Source organism: Elephas maximus, chromosome 8 (genome assembly GCF_024166365.1).
Source record: "Elephas maximus indicus isolate mEleMax1 chromosome 8, mEleMax1 primary haplotype, whole genome shotgun sequence".
Classification (NCBI taxonomy): Eukaryota; Metazoa; Chordata; class Mammalia; order Proboscidea; family Elephantidae; genus Elephas; species Elephas maximus.
In genome coordinates this window covers 112,664,107-112,686,679 of record NC_064826.1, presented here as the reverse complement: position 1 = coordinate 112,686,679, position 22,573 = coordinate 112,664,107, and the positions used below count along the sequence as shown (strand labels likewise).

General features: G+C 43.9%; 1 protein-coding gene across 2 annotated transcripts in view; it reads right to left on the bottom strand.

The window, feature by feature from the left end:
* Positions 1–22,573, bottom strand: part of GRB10 (growth factor receptor bound protein 10) — a 290,298-nt gene that overhangs the window by 173,740 nt on the left and 93,985 nt on the right. For both annotated transcript variants that reach the window (XM_049893805.1, XM_049893807.1), the window contains one exon: positions 17,736–17,836. In XM_049893805.1, the coding sequence (XP_049749762.1) occupies positions 17,736–17,786 (51 nt within the window). In that variant the 5' untranslated portion in view covers positions 17,787–17,836. The remainder of the gene's footprint in view (positions 1–17,735; positions 17,837–22,573) is intronic.

The window sequence follows — 22,573 nt, the reverse complement described above, 5'->3', positions numbered from 1 at the left end:
TAGAGGGTCAACAAAAACGAAGAAAACCCTCCATGAGATGGACTGACACTACAGACACAATGATGTGCTCAAATATATCAAGATCATGGAGATGGCACAGGACCAGGCAAAGTTTCATTTTATTATTCATAAGGTCACCATGCTTTGGAGCTGATTTGATAACAATAATGAGCAATAAACATACTATATAATTTACAAATAAGTGCTATGGACCAGAACAAAGGGGTGGAGTACGGTAAGCAGGGGAGGAGGCTGCAATTTAAACAAGATGCCAGGGAAGTTTCCTCCAAAAGGGGTCATAGAGGGAAGCCAGGAAGAAGGACGGGATGTGGTCTGCAGATACCTGGGGGATGAAAATGGCCACGGAAGGAACTTCAGTCTCAGGCAGACGCAGCCCCCTGTGCAAGTGACTAATGTCTTTATCTCAATCGTAACTATGTTTGGCAAGTGTAGTAGATTCAAATTTCCCCCATGACATGGCAGAACTAGCTTTTGACGTTTTCATCACACTTTGGAATTCTCTACCAAAAATGGCAAGTTTTGCTTTTCCAATGAGTTTATTCTCTTGTTATAAAAAGGTTTTGTTTTTGTTTAAAGTGCGGCTTGAGTATCAAGTGCCACTACCCATCTGTAAGTTTCTCTTACTATGGTGGTTTGTGTGTTGCTGGAAGCTATGCCACTGGTATTTCAAATGCTAACAGGGTCACACATAGTGGATAGGTTTCAGCGGAATTTCCACACTAAGACTAGGAAGAAAGACCTGACAATCTACTTCAAAAAATTAGACAATGGAACCTTATGGATTACAAATGAACACTGTCCGATATGGCGCTAAAAGATGAGCCACTCAAATTGGAAGGCACTCAAAATACGACTGCAAAAGAGCTGCCTCCTCAAAGTAGAAACAAAAACAAAAACCAAATCCATGTTGCTGTTGAGTCAGTTCTGACTCACAGCAACTCTACAGGACAGAACAGAACTGCCTATTAGGGTTTCCAAGGAGCGGCTGGTGGATTTGAACTGCTGACCTTCTGGTTAGCAGCCTATCTCTTAACCACTGTACCGCCAGGCCTCAAAGTAGAGTCAACCTTAATGACATGAATGGAGTAAAGCCTTCAGGACCCTCATTTGCTGATGTGGCATGGCTCTAAATGAGAAGTAAGGGCAGCAAACACCCATTGTTGTTGTTAGGTGCCATCGAGTTGGTTCCAACTCATACAGACCCTACGCACAACAGAACGAAACACTGCCCAGTCCTGCACCATCCTCACAATTGTTGCTATGCTTGAGCCCATTGTTGCAGCCACCGTGTCAATCCATCTTGTTGAGGGTCTTCCTCTTTTTCACTGACCCTCTACTTTACCAAGCATGATGTTCTTCTCCGGGAACTGATCCCTCCTGATAACATGTCTAAAGTATGTGAGATGCAGTCTCGCCATCCTTGCTTCCAAGGAACATTCTCGTTGTACTTTATCCAAGACAGATTTGTTCGTTCTTTTGGCAGTCTATGCTATATTTAACATTCTTCACCAACACCACAATTCAAAGGTGTCAATTCTTCGGTCTTCCTTATTCACTGTCCAGCTTTCATATGCGTATGAGGCGACTGAAAACACCATGGCTAGGGTCAGGCGCATGTTAGTCCTCAAGGTGACATCTTTGCTTTTTAATACTTTATTAGTAATAGGAATGTGAAGAGGGTCAACGAAACGGAGGGAAACACTCAGTGAGATGAACTGACGTAATAGCTATGATCATGAAGATGGCACAAGACCAAGCAACATTTCATTTTGTTGTATATAAGGTCACCATGAGTCAAAAGTCGACTCAACAGCAACCAACAACAATTATCAAGTGATCAAATCCCAGCCCCTTTTTCCCAAGCAGGTCCTCAAGCACCTAAAAACAGCTGGTGGAGACACATCTTTTCCCTTTCCCACTCCCAGCTTCCACAGGCCTGGTCCCTGCTGACTGCTACCCAGGGCAGGGCTTAAGCCTTCACAAACAATGGCTCTCAGCAAGCCTAATGGAGCCTCTAAGCAGAGCTGAAGGCCAAGACCCCGTCTACATTTAGAAAAAGCAATCTTGGATTTCCTATCGCTTTTCCAGAAAAACCAACGAACATAAGCAAAGTGACAGAAGATTCAGTAGGAGGAAAAACTAACCATCGGCTAAATGTTGACTTTTCCTTTGAAGCTCCATTTTAGGAAAACTAAAAATAATCATCACTGTCATATTGTAATAACTTCAAATACTTTTTTTGGTTTCTTCTTTTTTTTAAAGGTACCAATAACCAATTTGTCAGTGTCTCCCTCAAACCATGCATAAATATTTAACATGTTCTGGGGAAACTGCCAACGTGAGAGCACTTATTGTGTGACTCAGATATGATCATGAAGTCCAGGTGCACCTCTCTGCCTGGGCTAATAGCCCGTGGGAGCCAAGGGCAGGTGAGGAGGGGCCCTTCTCCCGCCACCCACCAAAGGAGGCACCCAGAGCAGAGGGCACTGCAGGCCCCGGAGAAAGGCCAGCAAGGAACCCACCACGTGCCCAAGAAGAGTCAAGAAGTTAACAATGAAAGGATCCATGTATGCCATTATGAAATTCATGAACAAATAGGGCACAGAAATATAAAAACGTAACTTAAATGTATTTATTACCTTAAAAATCGAACACTTAAAGAGGACACTAAGTAAGGTTTAAAAAAAAAGTTCATATTTCCATTACTGTTTATGCTTTAATAAAAGTAATAATTTTAAGGTTCCTCTCCCCACAAAAATGCATAATATGTGACAAATTGTTCCAACTGCCTGAATTTTTGTCAACCGAAACACTTAACTGCTTGTTTAAAACACATCATGTTTCTCTCTGCAGCTGTCTAATGCACTTAAAGTAATTACCCAACAGCTTATCACTTCTGCAACTGAGTCAACATAGAAGGTTTACAGCACCCAGATGGACCAAGGGAGATTGGAGCAATAAACACCCTCGTCACTTCCATGAACGAAAGGAAATGAAAAGTCCTGCTTCATTGAAAATGTTCATAAATCGGTAACACAAATGCCACATGTATTATGCGCCTCACTGAAATAACTATAACATGGCAAAATGAGCCCAGCAATGAGACTACCGTACCTGTTTTAAACGTTCTTAGAGAATTTGGAAAACATCACAGGGCCCCAGCACTGTGCCCGACAGGCTCCGCCTTGATACAAAGCCATTTCTACCAAACAGATCAGAAGGGAGGCAGCAAACACCAGCCCAGTCAGGGCACTAACTCTGCAATTCACACATTCTTGCTACCGAATCCTCAACAGAACACCCACTGGGCAACAGATGGGAAGCTGAAGTTCTCCTTGAAGCAGCCAGAGCAAACTTTCGAAACACAAATCTGATCGTGTGAGTACCCACCCCCACCCCAGCTTAAAACACTGAATAGCTATTCTGGGGGGAAAGGCAAAATCCTTAATGTAGGCCTACAAGCAGGGGATATACAACTTACTGCTGCAACTGGGACCCTGTGAGGATGAGAGAGGCAGAACCACAGGCATAACCCGGGGCTATGCCAGGGGAACCGGGTGTAACGCCTGCTCCTCTCCTACAAAAAGGTAAAAATGCTTAAGCTGAGCCTGGGTAAATGTCTGGAGGAAGAGAGCATCCCAGGTCAGTGCAGGATGAGTGGGGTACACTGAGGACCAGGCTGTCAGCAGCTGGATTGTCGCGAGGAGGTGAGATGATAGGAGAGGCAAAGAGATAATGCCAAATGCCAATAATATGGCCGACAATAGCCAACACACACAAGGCACATACCAAATGCCCAATATGGCTTAATCCTTGGAACCAACCAACGAGGCAGGCAGGCACTAGCACATCACCAGCACCCAGCAGAGCCTCTGACACAAACGTTTATATAAATATGTATTGTATGAATGGGCTAGTGAAAGAGCATGAAATCCACAACTACGCCAGCTACCCCTGCACTGAGCAGTCTACGGAAAGCAGGCCCTGATTCATGGTTGTGTAAGCAGATCTTCTCCACACCCTGCCACTTGCTGGCTCTGCTGGGCTCCTAGCCCCCCATCCACCAGCCCGTCTGCTATGGGGCCTATAAAAACAGTGTGGGGGAGGTGTCTAACCTTCTCCAACCCCCACAAGAGGAAAGGAGAACCAAGCCCAACAGCCCATGGCTGACTCCATGAGGTGGAGGCCGGACAAGCCTCCTCTCTCTGCCACCTTTACTAATTCTGACACCAACCATCCCTCACACAGCACTCTCTACTTGGTTCGATATTTTATAACAATAGCCACAGAGAACTCACAGACCATACTCACAATTATAGGGCTTATTAGGGAAATAACAGTTACAATTCAAGCTCAGGAACACTCAGGATACAGTTCTTCCATCAGGACAACCTCTTCCCAACTGTGCTCGCAGGCACGCCTCTCCCTGGCCCTCAGTCTCTGCCCCAAAGCGCTCAGCTTTTTCTCTCCGTGGGCCAGGAAGCCCAACACACCATCTCCTACTGATGTGTTTCTGCTGCTGGGTCTCTCCTGCTGACCTCTCCTTCCTTGGTAGTGCTGAGTTCCTCTCTCTCTGCTCTGGAATAGGCTCTCTTTTACAACAGAACTGACCAATCCCCTTGGTAGGCCATTATTATCCTATCACACAATCACATGGGTGGTAGTTACAAAGCCCACATACAAAAGTAATTAATCCACTGCAGGGCCTCAATGCACACATCCTCTCACCCTTGGCAGGGCTGGCTTCCCTGTGGAATAAGACTTCATGTTCTAACATCTTAATCAAGGATTCCATAGAAGAATCCTGATCAAAAGGGGAGAAATGCAGAGCAGAAGTTCAAATTCTCACAGACTCCAGACTTCCTGGAGCCATCAAGGTTGGATGAACCCCTGAAACTACTGCCCTGAGATAATTTTTGAACCTTAAACCAAAAATATGCCCTGAAGTCTTCTTAAAAGCAAACAATAGTCTAGCTTAACTAGTATAAAAGTCTGCCTCGAGCATTATGCTCTTTTAAAACCAAACCTGTTGCCATCGAGTAGACTCCGACTCATAATGACCCTATATGACAGGGCAGAACTGCCCCATAGGGTTCCCAAGGAGCAGCTGGTGGATTCGAACTGCCGACCTTTTGGTTAGCAGCTGAGCTCTTAAATACTGTGCCACCAGGGCTCCATGCTCTTTTAAGGACTATATATAAGGGATCAAATTGATAATAGCAACCCAAAAGATTAGATAGGAACCTTAGGGGGCAATAAGTTTATGTTAATGAGGGAGAAACAACTCGGAAAAGGAGGGTGAGAATGGTTGCACAACCCGAAGAATGTAATCAATGTCACTGATTTGTACACGTAGGAACTGTTGAATTGGTGTATGTTCTGCTGTGTATATTCTCAATGACAACACAATAAAATTTAGGGAAAAAAGAAGACTTCAGTGTTCTCACCTCTTTGGCTGAGGGGGGGACACAGGATCTCCCCCCACTGTGTGCTGGGGACCAACCCCGTACCCCTTGCCACCATTGTGGAGGGTCAGGGTCTGCGCTGTCCTCAAGGACCCAAGTGTCTTGAGTGGCGGAGGTGGAGGATGAGGGAGGACAAACAGACTCAATTGCTTTATTTCAACAGCATAAGAAAGGGCTCAGGCGGAGGCAGACTCCTGAACTTGTTGCAGAATCACAGAAGGGAGACAGCTCTTTGAGGAGGGTGAGGCCCAGGGATAAGGATGGCTCCAAGGGAGGAGGTGGTGTCCTGGCCAAAGCCAAAGGAGATAGCTTGAGCAAAGTCAGGAAGGCAGGAAGCACAAGACGGAGATAAGACTCAGAGAGGGGCCAGTGGGGAGGCCAAGAGAACACAAGCTACCGATGGGGGCTGAGAGCCGGACAGCTGAGGGGATCATTCCCAACGCAATGAACTGACACAATGGCCGCAACAATGGACTCATATACCAACAGTCATAAAGATGGCCAGGACCGGGTAACATTTCACCCTTATGTATGGGGTCACCATAATTTAGAGCCAACTCAAGGGCACCTAACAACCACCACGGGGCAGGAGGTTCGTATTTGTGAGGAGAACCAAATCTAGCTTATCTTCAAATGGAATTTTGCAAAACACTCCCAAAATTTAGGGAATAAAAACAATGACCATCTTACTTGTTCACAATTGTCTGGGCCAGAGATTTAGATTAACTTTAGCAGGAAGGTTCTCACAGCTAAAGAAAGTAGGTTTCCATCCACAGGGAGAAGGCAGGCTAACGAGCGCTGGTACAGGGAGGTGACTGGTTACAGAGTCCCGTGAGGAGGACTCTGGCAGCCTGGGCCAGGCAGCGCCCTGTGCACACACCTCCACATCACTCACACTCTGCACCCTCACAGTGCGCCTGTGTCCTAATCTACCACATCTACCAGCTGCCCGTCCTGAGGTACCGGCCACGTCTGGGAGGTGGGGTTATTTTTATTCCTGTCTCACCCATCTTAGTTAAAGACAGCTCTCTCAGGATAAAGTGGTTACTCTGGGTCCCCCTGCCATTCACCTGTTAGAATGCCCAAGCTAGAAAGGCAAACTCATCCTCTGTGAAGGTTAAAGATACATGAGTAGCCTGCATACACCAAGAACCTGGCCCCAAGGACCAATTTAGACATATTAGATATTACCACAGTGCTAGAAAACACACACACAGTAATATAAAAGTTACTTTTCTCTCAGAGAAGTTCTGCAGAGACAAGTAAAGCAAATTATAACTTGCAAATAAATTTATTTTTTAACAATACCAAACAAGCTCTTATTCTCTTTGAAAAGTAAAGGTTGCAGGGCAGCTATGACTTCTTTGGTAGCAATGGTCTCAAATCTCATCTCTGGAGCCACAGGAAAAATGGCCTCATCTTTCCTACTCCTTGTAAAACGAAAGTTCTCCATTGGGGGGTGCCGCAACAGAGTGGCATTATGAATAAGTTTTCCTTTCTCTTAGGAAAGGACTTTTAAGTACTTTTGTATTTCCATAATAGGCAACCACTAAGAAAACGTCTATTTTCTTGTCACTGCCCAAAGAATAAAATATAATGTTCTTATGTAGTTTGGCCCATCTTAAAACTAAGCTAGGACTCAGTTAAAGTCTGGAAATGTATTCTGAATGTCTTGGCTAGCCTACCAGGAGTCTACTGACCTGGAATTTTGGGACTGAAGGAAGATGAAGGAGGGGCCTAGAAGGACCCAGCTCCTGGGACTCCAGGAGCAGGGTGGCACAGCAGTCTCAGCAGGGGTCTTGCCCCTCCAGCCCACAGTGTCCCTGGTACCACTTATTTGGCCCTTATGGCTCCCACTGAATAAAAGCACAAACTAAACCTGCAAGTGTATCACATCTGAGTTCTCACACACAAGAGATGGCAGCACTGGGATTAGAACCTGGGTCTGCAGGACTCCCAATCCAGCTCACTCCCCCCATGCCATGTGGCCTCCAATTCAGACACAGCCTCTTAGGACTCAATCAAAACTAGAAGCTGCTCAAGATAAACACACATACAAAGGTGGGAGGCAGGTCATACTAAAAGTCACAAAGAGGCTCCCCTAAAGTGAAATACCTAAACCTTCAGGCACGAGGGCAGGGTAAAAAGGATCCAGGGTTGTGAGCAAAAGGACAGGAGTCACCTCAAGGTGTCTTGGCAAGACTGGAAGATACACAAGGAAAGGAACAAGGCAGTGCTCTCTGTAATCCTGCACTGACGAAGTCCCAGGAGTATGTCATAGTTTTTCAATGTTGCTATGACAGAAATATCAAGCTTGGTGGCTTTAATGAACAGAAATTTATTTTCTCACAGTTCAGAAGGCTAGAAGTCTGCACTCAGGGCACCAGGTCTAGGGGAAGGCTCTCTCTTTCAGTTAGGGGAGAAAATCCTTGTCTCAACTTCTCTTTCTTCTTGGTATTTCTTAGAGATGTCCAAGTACCACCTATCTTCCCCCATTCCTGCTTGCTTGCTTCTGTGTCATGCTGTTCTTTTTATCACTCAGAAAAGATCAGATTTAGCAAATATTCTACACTGTTATGACTTCATTGACATTAAAAAAAAAAAATTCTAAATGGGATTACATTCACAGGTACGTTGTTGTTGCTGTTAGGTGCCTTCAGGTTGGTTCCAACACAGCGACCCTATGTACAAGAGAAAACACTGCACAGTCCTGCACCACCCTCACACCTTTGCTATTTCAGCCCACTGTTGCAGCCACTGTGTCAATCTATCTTGTCAAGGGTCCTCCTTTTCCCCACTAACCCTCCACTTTCCCAAGCATGGTGTCCTTCTCCACAGACTGGTCCCGCCTGATAACATGTCCAAAGTACAAGATAAAGTCTCGCCATCATCACTTCTAAGGAGCATTCTGGCTGTACTTTTTGCAAGACAAATTTGTTTATTCTTCTGAGAGTCCATGGTATATATAATATTCTTCCCCAACACCTTAATTCAAAGGCATCAATTATCCCTTGGTCTTCCTTATTCATTGTCCAGCTTTTGCATGCATATGGGGCCACTGGAAAATACCATGGTGTCGGTCAGGCACACCTTAGTCCTCAAAGTGACATCTTTGCTTGTTAACACTTTAAAGACGTCTTTTGCAGATTTGTACAATGCAATACACCTTTTGATTTCTTGATTGCTGCTTCCATGGACACTGACTATGGATCCAAGTAAAAAGAAATTCTTGACAACACCAATGTTTTCTTCATTTATCATGATGTTGTTAACTGGCCCAGTTGTGAGGCTTTTTGCTATTTTTATACTGCAGCGTAATCCATACTGAAGGCTGTAGTCTTTGACCTTCATCAGTAAGTACTTCAAGTCCTCCTCACTTTCAGGAAGCAAGGTTGTGTCATCATCATATCCCAGGTTGTTAATGGGTCTTTCATCAATCCTGATGCCATATTCTTCCTCATATAGTCCACCTTCTTGAATTGTTTGCTCAGCATACAGACTGAATAAGTATGGTGAAAGGATACAACCCTGACGCATACCTTTCCTGATTTTAAACCTCCTGATTTTTATCCCTTTGTTCTCTTTGAATGACTGCCTCTTGGTCTATGTACAGGTTCTGCATAAACAAATTAAGTACTCTGGAATCCCCGTTTTTGGCAGTGTTATCCATAATTTGTTATGAGCCACACAATCGAATGTCGTTGTAGTCATGAAAACATAGGTAAACATCTTTCTGGTATTCTCTCCCTTCAGCCAAGATCCATCTGACATCAGCAATGATATCCCTCATTTCATGTTCTCTTTTAAATCAGGCTTGAATTTCTGGCCAAAATCAAACCCACTGCCGTCGAATCGATTCCGACTCACAGCAACCCTAGAGGACAGAGTAGAACTGCCCCATGGAGTTTCCAAGGAGCGCCTGGCGGATTCAGACTGCCGACCCTTTGGTTAGCGGCCGTAGCACTTAACCACTACGCCACCAGGGTTTCCAAAGACTTAAGATAGTAACCTCAAATTTACACAGGCATCATGAAAATCACCTAAAAATTCTACATTCTTTTAAAAAAACTACATTTTTAAAAAGAATCAAAGAGCCAGCTCACATTATAACACTGATCAAAATATCAGCTTCCAATTAATGAGGCTCTTCTCTGTGCCAAACACAATGCCAACAGCTTTGTATATGTGACCTCTAATTCTTACAATGACCCTGTAAATCCAAGGAATTTACAGAGAAGTTTATAGCAAAGCGCATATAGTCAGGCAGTGGAACAGCAGCATCAACACATTTATAAACTGCCTACTTTCCCTCACAAAACACATCTTAAGATAGCTGCTGTTACTAAATACAGAATCATAATTTTAAATAATTTATAAAAATCATTTCAGATAAATGTCCCCTCATAAAATAAAACAAAAAAATGTTTCAAGCGATCTTCGTGTCCTTGCCCCAGAGGTACAAAAGTTCTGATAAGTGGAAGTTACTGTCAACAAATTTCTTGAAGAAAATATAGTCCAATAAAAAAAAGTCCCTTTTTTTAAAAAAGTATGAGATATATAGGATTAACAAACGAAAAGGAGCTAGAATCGCTCTCTAGCTAAAAAAATAAGTGATGGACTTTGGGAATAGAACTCATTTCCAGGGACTGACCCCAAATCAAGAATATAAGGGACAATGTCACCTTCCAGGCCCTGCAGACATTGTCTCCTCCAGAAACTGCCAAAGGATTGAAGAACCCAGCTGTTCCGGACACCAGCAAAAAATCCAAAGCTATACGTGTTCACTAAGTTAAGTTTCATCCGAGCCTAAGAGTCTCATGTCTGTTACCCAGAAACTGAGGACGCAAGCTGATATGAGGAGGCTCATTTTGGCCTACGTCATCCCAAGAGACTTGTTCTAGCAATCGGTGGTGTAAACAGGGGTCAGCAAACTGTTCCTGTAAAGGGTCAGATACTACTCAACTCTGCTGATGTAGTCCAAAAGCAGCCACAGACAATAACGCAAACAAATGAGCATAGGTTTGTTCCAATAAAACTGTATTTACAAAAGCAGACAGTTGGCTGGATTTGGCCCATGGGATATAATTCCCTCAACTCTTGCTCTACAAGAGCAGGTTTCCTATTTGAAGTTTCAAGGAGATGGTACGGAAATGGTAACTTGGTACTGGGACAGAATTTGTGGAATCACTTTAAGAATGGAGGGTGGGGGAGGAGTCTGTGGGACAAAAAACTCAATTTGGCCTTGTCTCTGGTTCCTGAAAAGAGCCCTTGGAATTCCCCAGGAATCAGGTGTCTTTATTTTTCTAAAGCAGCCAAGCAATACTTAAAACATGTGAGATTCCCCAACTTACCACCTGGCGACTAACTTCAGGCAGAGAGGGGTCATGATGTGGTCCTCTATATTCAGTGATTCAATCAATCATCGACTGTGCAATGAAACCTCAATTACTGACTACAAATGAATCAGCAAAGCCCCAAAGGAGGGTGTTACAGGGGGCTTCCTGGAATGATGATAACATCCCATGCAAAGACAACTTAACTACCTGGGGACAGCAGATGCCTCATGCCAGGACTCCTCCCAGACCTTGCTTGTATCCTTTCTGGTTATAAAAAAAAAAAAATGGGTAACTGTAACTGTTAAGTATAGATAATTGTCTCTGCGAATTTTGTGAGCTGTTCTAGAAAATTAACAAACCCACAAGGGGCACTGAGAACCAGCAGAGACTGGCATCTGCCTACGTGGCAGTTGATCTGAAGGACAGAATCTTCCTAACCTGTAGACCTATCCTCAGGATGCCAGAGAGAAAGAAAGTGAACAGCTGGCTTGAAGTGCAGGGAGCTGTGTGGACACCTGAGCACCCAATGACCTGGCGCAGGGTGGCTGAGGATGCAATCTGACCTAACTCTGAGTGGTTAAGGTCAGAGAGAGAGTGCCACATGAAGTGGCTGGCAATGAGGATCACAGAGATGTGGGAAGGTGAAGCCAGGATCCATTTTCAAGTGAGAACTGGATTCATGTTGATCCTTGCCACACAGTTAGCAACGAAGGTGGGGTTTGCCCATTTAGCCTCTGGGGCACCACAGTCATTGCACACAAACGCTGTCTCCAAACCTTCTCACATTGTTCACATCTCCTGTGATGTGAGAGTCCCCAGAGGGCAGGATTACAAGCAGAGTATCTAAGATGCTTCATTTTTAATACAAGTATGCACAGTCTTAATTCAGAATTTAAAAAATCATAGAATATATAAAATTCATAAAAGTAAAAAAATACACATTGGTTTTGGACATTCAACAATAAAATAACCTTAACAACCTGTATCAAACATTTTATTTCTAAAGCATAGCTTAACATTTTGTTCAGATGTTTTGACCTGAAGCCATTTTATTTTTTACTTCATGTTTTTCTAAAGAATAATAAATATGGCTTTTATTTATTGTCATTATTGTCAGCTGCCATCAAGTCAACTCTCACTTATGGCAGCCTTATGTACAACAGAACAAAAAATCGCCTGGTCCTGCAACATCATCGTGATCATTGGCATGTTTGAGCCCATCTCTGGTGCTACTGTGTCAATCCACCTCACTGAGAGTCACCCTCACCCTTGCAGGCCATCTACTTCACCTAACGCGATGTTTACCTACAGCGACTGATCCCTCCTAATGGCGTGTGCAAAGCAAGCGGGTTGGACAATGTTCTGTTCTGATTCATAAGGTTTTCACTGGTTCATTTTTGGAAGTAGATCACCAGACTTTTCTTCCTAGTCTGTCTTAGACTGGAAGATCCACTGAAGCCTGTCCACAATGTGTGACCCTTATGGTATCTGAAATACCAGTGGCATAGCTTCCGGCATAGCAGCAACACGCAAGCCACCAGAGCACAACAACCTGACAGATGGGTAGCGAATTTTGTTTATTACAGTTTTTCTAATAGGTTCATAATCCCTTCTTCAAAACCCTTGAGGCTGGATGTGGTTGAGAATTAAGAATTCGTAAGACTATAAAGATAACGAGGTATATACATCAATGAATATAACCCACCAAAACCATACCCAGTGTTATCGAGTCGATTCTGACTCATAGCAACCCTACAGGACAGAGTAGAACTGCCCCATAGAGTTTCCAAGGAGCGCCTGGTGGATTCGAATTGCCAATCCTTTGGTTAGCAGCCATAGCACTTAACCACTACGCCACCAGGGTTTCCTCAATGAATATCAAAAACATGTATAGATACAGGTATATTCACCTGAAATCAACCCAACCACACCCTGCAGCAGAATGTGTGAAGGAAAGTATTCAAGTGAGGTTCCGCTATGACAGTAGAAATAAAAAGTTCTCGTTTCAGAGCTCTTTGGATTTTAGAATTGCGGACAGTGAATGGTGTCCCCAAGACCTCTCCTTCTAAGCTGAGTGAAATCTAACGTCCTTTCCCTGGTACACAGGGTCCCCCACGATCGTGCCGTCCCTCTTGGCCTCATATCCTTTGTTCATTCTGCTCTAGCCACTCTGACCTTCGAGTGCCAATAACGCATTCCCTTCTTCCACCATTGCATTTGCTGCTCCCCAGCTGGGAACTCTCCCCAAGTCCAGCGTGGGTGCCATCTTCTCAGCTCTCACCGTCCTCTCTCTAGGGGGCCTGGCCTGATCTCATAACCAGGGCAGCCCACTATCTCTTCTACTGCCCTATTTTATTTGCTTCAAAATTATACCACTATTGTAAATTATCTTATTTATCAGTTGTTTATGTGTCTCTCTCCCACCACTAGGACACCCAAGCCCCAGAGCTCTGTATATCCAGTTTAAAGCTACGTCCTTAGCACCGAAACTGTGTCTGGAACCTAGCTGGTGCTCAATTAATACCCAAGGACTTAAGGATAATGATTCTTCATCAAGCTTCTAAGCTGTGGCAGGTCCTGTGCTGGGTAACTTCCACACATTTTTTTCTAATCCTCACAACAACTTCTATTACCCCCTTTTTTTACTGTCATGGGTTGAATTGTGTCCCCCAGAAATATCTGTCAACTTGGCCAGGCCATGATTCCCAGTATTGTGTGACTGTCCACCATTTTGTCATCTGATGTGATTTTCCTATGTGTTGTAAATCTTATCTCTATGATGTTAATGAGACAGGATTAGAGGCAGTTATGTTAATGAGGAAGAACTCAACCTTTAAGATTAGGTTGTATCTTGGACCACTCTCTTGAGATATAAAAGAGAGAAGTCAGCAGAGACACGGGAACCTGACGCCACCAAGAAAGCTGTGCCAGGAGCAGAGCACATCCTTTGGACCTGAGGCTCCTGATCAGGGGAAGACTGACGACGAGGACTTTCCTCCACAGCTGAAAGAGACAGAAAGGACTCCCCTGGAGATGGTACCCTGAATTCAGACTTCCAGCCTACTAGACTGTGAGAGAATAAACTTCTGTTTTTTGAAGCCATCTGCTTGACGTACTTCTGTTACAGCAGCACTAGATGACAAAGATATTTACCAACAAGGAAAGTGAAACACAGAAAAGTTAATGTCATTTCTCCAAGCTCCCGGAGTTAATAAGTAAAAGAACTACGACAGTATCATATCTTAAAGGAACAAGCTATGCCTTAATGTGAAGCATTTTGTCCCTTATCCTGCCAGCCCCTACTGCTCCAATCTGTTGACATCTATAACTAAAGCAGCAAGCAGAATAATTAAATGGACACAGTTAGAGTGCTTCTGTACATACGTTATTGTTGTTAATTGCTGTCAAGTCATTTCCAACTCATGGTGACCCTCTGTGTGCAGAGTAGAGCTGCTCCACGGGGTTTTCAGAGCCACGCATGAACTTCTGGAAGGAGACTGCCAGGCCTTTCTTCCGAGGTGCTTCTGAATAGGTTCGAACTGCCACTGCCAACCCTTCAGCTAATAGTTGAGTGCTTAAGTACTTGTGCCCCGCAGGGACTGTGTGTGTGTGTGCGTGTGTGTGTATGTGTATATGTATATACATGTATGTATATATTTTATGCAGCCCTGGTGGCGCAGTGGTTAAGAGCTTGGCTGGTAACCAAAAAGGTCGGCAGTTCAAATTCACCAGCTGCTCCCTGGAAACCCTATGGGGCAGTTCTACTCTGTCCTACAGGGTTGCTATGAGTTGGAATCAATTGATGGCAATAGGTTTCGATTTTTATTTTATTTTTTTTGGTATATACTTATAAACACTCTACATATCAGTAACTCAGTGACTGAACCATATATTTTACCCAAGATAAAATATCCAGCTCTTAATGAACAGCCAGAATTAGAAAATTATTTCTACATTAAAGATTTTTAAGAAGAAATTTTTCTCTATAAAAATGGAGAGATTCATCTAATTGTTGTAACTGCAGATTGCTCAAGACCAGAACTCACTGTAAATCATCCCATTTTCTGAGAAATTCTGGAACTGTCATCTAATTTTCCAAGAACAGATGACAAACGCTGCCAAGTCTTGCTGCTGGATTTTTACAAGACAGTGCCTCCAAAAGCCACTGAAAGGCATTATTGACCATTTCCTCAAAGGATGGCAGAGCACCCAGGGAAGGCCCGCCATTCCGGCTTCCTGGCTCCTGGGACAGCAGCTGGGGACAGCCATACAAACAGCTCACCAGCCCCTAGACTAAGGCAGCAGTATGAGCCTGCGCTTCTGTATGTGCCGCTAGGAAATGGAGAATGCTAGTGGGCAGTGAGGGAAAACAAGGAGGGCCTTTGTGCTGCTACCCTTCCCTCGTGTCATCATTTGTCCTTAAACCCTCCTCCGTCCCCTGCTGAAGATGACACTACTAAAATAACTTTCCCAGGGACTCCCACGTGGGGATGTTTTCCTTTTTGTGTACTGATCCCATCTCTGGGGACAAAGAATATGAAGCACAAGGCAGTAGGCTGGGGCCAGCGGTGCAATCTGCATCCAGAGAACTCGCCAAAGCTAACTGGCTGCTCAAGAACTGGACCCGTGACCCACGGATAAAGCACAGAACTTTAATCAGCAGGGTGAGGCAACTACAGAGCCTCTTTTGGAGCAAAAAAACAATTATGTATGAGGCAGAGGGCGCTGTCTTTACTGAAGCGGACACACTCGACAGGACTTTAGGTCACCACTAAACATCCTAGCTCTGACTAAGGTTTTAGTCTTCTTTTCTGGCTTGTCACCAGTTTTGGCTCCATGTCAAATTCAGTGATTAGAATTAACTGCATTCCTAATCTTTAGTCATTCTTCAAAGGTTTGCTTCATTTTGACACCAAAAAAATTTCAACAGACCTCTCTCTCCAGCAACAGTGCTGCCAGCAAAGTCTCATCACTGAGGCTAAAGACAGACTTCACAGACCAAGGGAGAAAAACAAGTGCAGAAATGTGCAAACATCTGATCCAGGGCACAGCACACAGAAGGACTTCAAAACTCAGGACTCTTCCAGATGGAAAGATGGAGGCTGAGAGAAGATACAAGTATTTTAAATGATAAAGGTGTTGATAAGGATCAAGCAAGATTCCAGTATCAAATCCAAAGAACCCCTTAAAAATGTGTCACCTACACAGTAAAGTTCAAAATAATTTGTTTCAGAAGAGGAAAGAAATTTGCAGACAAAAAATTTTCTAACAGCCCATGAAAAAGAGCCAGAAAAATGAAAGGATCAGAAATAACCGTGTTCCCCCACAAAACCCCACTTTATGATAAAAGAGCTGGGGCAGAAGGGGCCAATCTGGAAAAAGGCCTCCTGTTATGGTTTGAATTGTATCCCCCAAAATTATGTATTGTAAATCCTAAACCCTATATTTGTGATTATAATCAACATAACAAAGAATGAGTTTTCTTCGTAATGCTGATGAGGCAGTATTAGGGTAAGGTATGTTTTGAGTACATCTCTTCTGAGATATAAAAGAGTAAGCAAGCCTGTACAGACCTTCCCCAAGAGCAGACGGAGAGAGAGAGAGAAAGCCTTCCCCGAGAGCCGATATCCTGAATTTGTGGGGTTGGAGGGGTTTAAACTATAAGAAAATCAGTGTGTGTTCACTACAGTCACCCACTTGTGGAATTTCTGTTACAGGAGCACTAGATAACTAAGACAGTTTCATCTCTAAAGGGCATGTGATAGCTAGGCCAAGAGCTACTCATTAAGGAACCACCCCTTTTCCTTCCTGCTTCCTTGCCCTGTAAGGCTAAGTCTCCAGGTGAGTATCCCAATATACACCATCATTCCAAGTTGCCATTTGGAGTTTCAGGACCTAGGAGGTCAAAATCCAGCACCTGTTTCACTCCAGACATCTCATCACAGGTACCAGCTGGCAAATTTAAAAAATGGATGCCAGGTTCTGCATCATACTTTGAAGAGTGGTATCTGGGGTCTTAAACGCTAGCAAGCAGCCATCTAAGATGCATCAATTGGTCTCAACCCACCTGGATCAAAGAAGAATGAAGAACACCAAGGACACAAGGCAATTACGAGCCCAAGAGACAGAAAGGTCCACATGAACCAGGGACTACATCATCCTGAGACGAGAAGAACTAGATGGTGCCCGGTTACAACCGATGACTGCCCTGACAGGGAACACAACAGAGAACCCGAGGGAGCAGGAGAGCTGTGGGATGCAGACCCCAAATTCTCGTAAGACTAGACTTAATGGTCTGAGACTAGAAGGACCCCAGTGGTCATGGCCCCTAGACCTTCTGTTGGCCCAGAACAGGAACCATTCCTGAAGTCAACTCTTCAGACATGGATTGGACTGGACAATGGGTTGTAGAGGGATGCTGCTGAGGAGTGAGCTTCTTGGATCAGGTGGACACTTGAGACTATGTTGGCATCTCCTGCCTGGAGGGGAGATGAGAGGGTGGAGGGGCTTAGAAGCTGGCAAAATGGACACGAAAAGAGAGTGTGGAGCAAGAGAGCGGGCTGTCTCATTAGGGGGAGAGTAATTGGGAGTGTGTAGCAAGGTATATATAAGTTTTTGTGTGAGAGACTGACTTAATCTGTAAACTTTCATTTGAAGCACAATAAAAATTATTAAAAAAAAATTTTTTTTAATGGATGCCAGGGTCAAATGGAAATACAATGATGAGAAAAGAAAGGAAGGCCACAGAAGAATGTGTCAGGTGAGACTTGTCAGCAGTCCCTTCTTTGGTTATTTCCTTAGTGACCTACTAGTATCCAAAACAGTTCAGAGTGTGGGGTTGTTGAGGACATTCATGCCGAGGCCCCCAACCAACACCATTTTGCAGGAATCAGACATCCATGTTCACCCTTACCTGGTAATACGGATGGTGCAAAAGAGAATCTGGACAGCCAGCTAAAGCCATGGGTTCTTCTTCCTTGCCTTCTTCCAATTACATTTACTGAGCTGCAGCACCTGCAATAGAGAAAGATGGTGAGACGGCAAGCCAGAGAAAGTTGTCACCACTTACAACTTGTTCACGAGCACAGTTATTGTCATGGATTGAATTGTGTCCCCCCAAAATATCTGTCAACTTGGCTAGGTCATTCCCAGTATTGTATGATTGTCTTCCATTTTGTCATCTGATGATTCCCCTATGTGTTGTATAAATCGTATCGCTATGATAGTGAGATGGATTAGCGTCACCCATACTGATGAGATTTACAAGATTAGATACTGTCTTAAGCCAATCTCTTTTGAGATATAAAAGAGAGAATCGAGCTGAGAGACGGGGGGCTCTCATACCACCAAAAAAGTATTGCTGGGAGCAGAGCATGTCCTTTGGACCTGAGGTTCCTGCACAGAGAAGCTCCTAGACCAGGAGAAGACTGATAACAAGAACCTTCCTCCAGAGCTGACAGAAAGAGAAAGCCTTCTCCTTGAGCTGACGCCCTGAATTTGGACTAGACCATGAGAAAACAAATTTCTCTTTGTTAACACCATCCACTTGTGGTATTTCTGTTATAGCAGGAATAGATGACTAAGACAGTTATCTGGGTGGGTGAAGCCTGGATACCACTCGCAGATGTGTTTAGTAAGGCTGCTCAATGTCAGCTTTTCTTCTACTATGACAAGACTGTCACCAACACAGAAGTTGTCTGTGTTGTCACAAAAGTCTGTGAAACTGAAGGGCACGGAGGAAGAGCAGGTGACATCAACGCCACTGTCTTTAACGTCCACCTTCTTAGCATTTTCTCTGAACCATTTGATCCTTTTTTTCTCATAACATCTACTAACATCCTGAGAAGCTTAGCGTACTTTGGTAAATAGATATAGCTTAATTCCAAAGTTTTGAAGGGACGTGTATGTGTCACTGGGGGTAGGGCAACCAAGTACCACCTGTGTAAATGCTGGCTCCACCTGCCAAAGCCAGGAATAAACCATTAGTTCAGTTCTCAGTGGGCACAAAACTACAGCATTGACCCATGCCCTCTCCCTGCATGCTACAGCTTTATAACTACAATCTTCGAGAACAACAGTCACTGAAATGGCCTCTTGTATCTACAGAGCACTTCCCAACTCCCACATGAGCTCTGGGTAACACTGGTTGTTGACAGCTGCCATCGAGTCAGCCCTCACCTCATGGAGACTCCGTGCACACTGGAAACGTGGTCTCGTCCTGTGCCATCCCCACGATCAGTTACATATTGAACCACTAAGATCCAAAGGATTTTCACTGGCTGATTTTTGGAAGTAGATCACCAGGCCTGTCTTCCTAGTCTGTCTTGGTCTGGAAGCTCCACTCCAACCTGTTCAGCCTCATAGCAACATGCAAGCCTCCACTGACACACAGGTGGTGGCTGCGCACTAGGTGCACTGGCCGACACTTCCCCCCAGCCTCAGGTAAGACCAGCAACCCCAAGGCCTTCAAACATCTCTGGATTATAAGCCAGTCTTTCCCTACAACCCATTACCCTCAGAGACGGCCAAGTACTCCTAGCCATTTGCTGCAGATTCCCCCCGGAAAGTACAGTGATGCCCTCTGTTGGAGCTTGCAGCTTCGGCCTCCCATTCATCTGCCAACATAGCCAGGTGGTCCCAACACGCTGCATCTAACTCCACCTCTCACCTCCAGGAGGTTCATGTCTCATCCCCGCCCTTCTCTAAACCTTATAACCGCCTGCAGCCTGCTTCTCCCAGGGACAAGGCTTCTCACACAGACTGCTTAGGGAAACTCTCTTCCTCCCCCGACCCATATCCCTGATGGCCTGGAGCTGGGTTGGTGTTCCCCTTGCTGCCTCAGGTAACTGCTCGTCCTAGTCCCTTAAACACCCTCCTCTGTAGCCCACACCATCACACTGTCCCAGGCCCCAGTCTCCTGGCAGCAGCCATTTCCCATCCTCTCCCAAGTCCCTGGGGTCACTGCGTGTGGACTTGCTAGCACTACCTTGTATGCTCTGTACAACTCCTGGATAGGTTCGACATATTGAAATGTATTATTTGCTCCCTGAAGTTTCAAATTTAATGTGTTAAAAGAGTACTGAAAATACCATTTATGTATGCCAATTTTACTACCTAAATATTACCCTTGAAAATATTTGCCAAATGAGATGGCTTCTCAGCCAAAATAACGTGCGTTGCATATGCCCTGCTGAGCATTTCCCCTTGGGAGGAATAACCAATTTCAGGAAGATACAGTTAGTACACTGGGTTAGTCTAATCCAACAAAATTTATCAGAAAGTTGACCATTCAGTGAGCGTCTTTTAATAAAATGAACATCTTCCACTCAATTTTTCAATACAGCCATGAGGTACAGCAGAATGTCTCAGGATGCCAAAGCTTGGAGATGTATAAAGCAGTGGTTACAAACAGTGCTTTTGTACATTTGAAGAAAAATTGTTTTGTTTTCTAAATAGCACCATCAGGTTTTTGGGTGGTACTTGCAGTTCCATCACTTGTGACTATTGAGTTTTTCCAGCTTTGATTTATCTGGCCCAACTACGCCCTTTTACAGTTTAGTCACTTTATCTAACTCAGCTGCCCGTGGAGTTAAGCTTAACACACAAAGCAAGCCCTCTATATAAAATAATCTTGCGAGATACACCTGACAAAAACTAAAAGCACTTTATCAGTGAAAAATCTATACCTCACCTGAACCAAAATTCTCCTTTCTAAGTGTCCTACAGTAGAGCAGATTAGACGAGATACTGTGCTAACTTTAAAAGAGTTCATTTTTTAACTCACCAGCTGATTCACCAAAAATGACGTGTTCCATATTCACAGCTAATGAAGGAATAGTTCTGCAAGCAGCTAGATATACGCGCTTTATATCTGTAATGATAAAAGGCTCTCTCACCAGCTGTAACGTGACTAAGAAATGGTGTCACTAATTTCATTTTCTGCTTTGACCACTTTCTCCTTATTGACAATTCCAGCCTGCTGTGTTGGCTTCATATGGCCTTTTCATTGTGAAGCTGAAGCTCTCCTTTGCAAGAATGCCGTTATAAATAACATATTGGTGTCTGCTCATTTTAACTGAGTTTTGAACATATGATAAAAAATTAAATAATCTTCATTATAAAGTTAGTACTTTTTTCTCTACCACACTGTAGCTCAGAAGAGTAGTTCTGCCAAAGTCAAAGCTTGCTGATTCCAGAGTCAACATTTTTCTCCACATTGTCAATATTTATACTTCCAGATGCAGCAACTGAGCTTCAACATGCCTTTGTTCTTTGGAGTTCATGTTCATCTTCTTCCATTTTAAGGGTCGCTATGAGTCGAAATCGACTTGACAGCAATGGGTTTGGTTTGGTTTTTGGTTTACGCACTACCCAAAAACCAAACCAAACCCACTGCCATTGAGTCAATTCTGACTCATAGCGACCCTGTAGGACAGAGTAGAACTGCCCCACAGAGTTTCCAAGGAGCAGCTGGTGGATTTGAACCACTGACCTTTATGGTTAGCAGCCGTAGCACTTAACCACTACGCCACCAGGATTTCCACTATGTACTAGGTAAATTAATTAAATTAAGATAAAATTGTCATAAACTTGAGAAATGTCGTACCCAATAACGATTCTTCTGAAAAGAACACTGGGCGTTCCTAATGGAAAGCCTTGACACTTCGGCAGACAGAAGATGAAATTCATCTACCCTTAACATCACAATTAACTGCAGATTCTGTTTATCAGAGATTGAAACTATAGCACTAACAACCCTCCCATCATGATGATGGTCAAACTGATAACATATACAAGAAAAATTCAAGGCGAAGCAGCAAGCAGACAACTCAATGACATATTCATAGCCAATCTATGCATTCATTTCATGAGTGTGGCTCATCCCATTTGCCAATGGATTCAGTTCTTGCTAAAGATTCACACATCCAATTCTAATATTTTCTATTTTATTCTATTTTACTTTGTAAAAAATGCTTTTCATGACCTACTAACTTGATTTCAAGGCAAAATAATGAGTTGTACCCAACAATTTGAAAATTGGTTTGGGTTGGGTTTGGGGTGTAGTGAGGGACAGGGTTCACCAGTTCTACTCCATTGCCATCGCCTCCAGTGATTCCAAGCTCACTTATTGTCCTCTTCGCACTCAAGCCAATGTCTAGCTCCTGGTCACTGCTGATTCACTGGCCCTACCATTTTTATTGCCAATTCACATTCCTCAGTCCTCACTTCTCTCTTCCCCAGCTTAGGATCAACAGTCAAGCTCCTTAACCACTCTCAGACAAACACCCTTAGCTCCCATGCCCATCTCTTCCTCTGGCCTGCTCTTCTAGAAAGACACAACTCATCTGCTTAAACACAACTAGCCACATCAGGGATCTCTGTGTCCAAGGAATTGCACATGGCTGGAGAAAAGTCACATGACTGCACTAAGTGGACCTCTATCTTTATGTAGCCACAAATCCAAAATGGGCATTTAAGGATAGCCAGAAAATTCTGTATTTCCCTAAGAAAGTGACTTTTGTACTTCCCAAAATGTCTCTTTCATAGCTTCTCTTATCTCTACCTCGGGGAAATGCTGCCCCCTGCAGTTGACCACCTTCCCTCACACTAACAGAAGCAAGACACCCAGATAAGAGCCAACATGCCTGCCACACCCATGCACACAATTCTAGCTTATCTGCCTAATGCATCTTCTTTGTAGGCCTAAATAGTACCTGACATCAGTCTTATTTAACTCTTATGTACTTATTA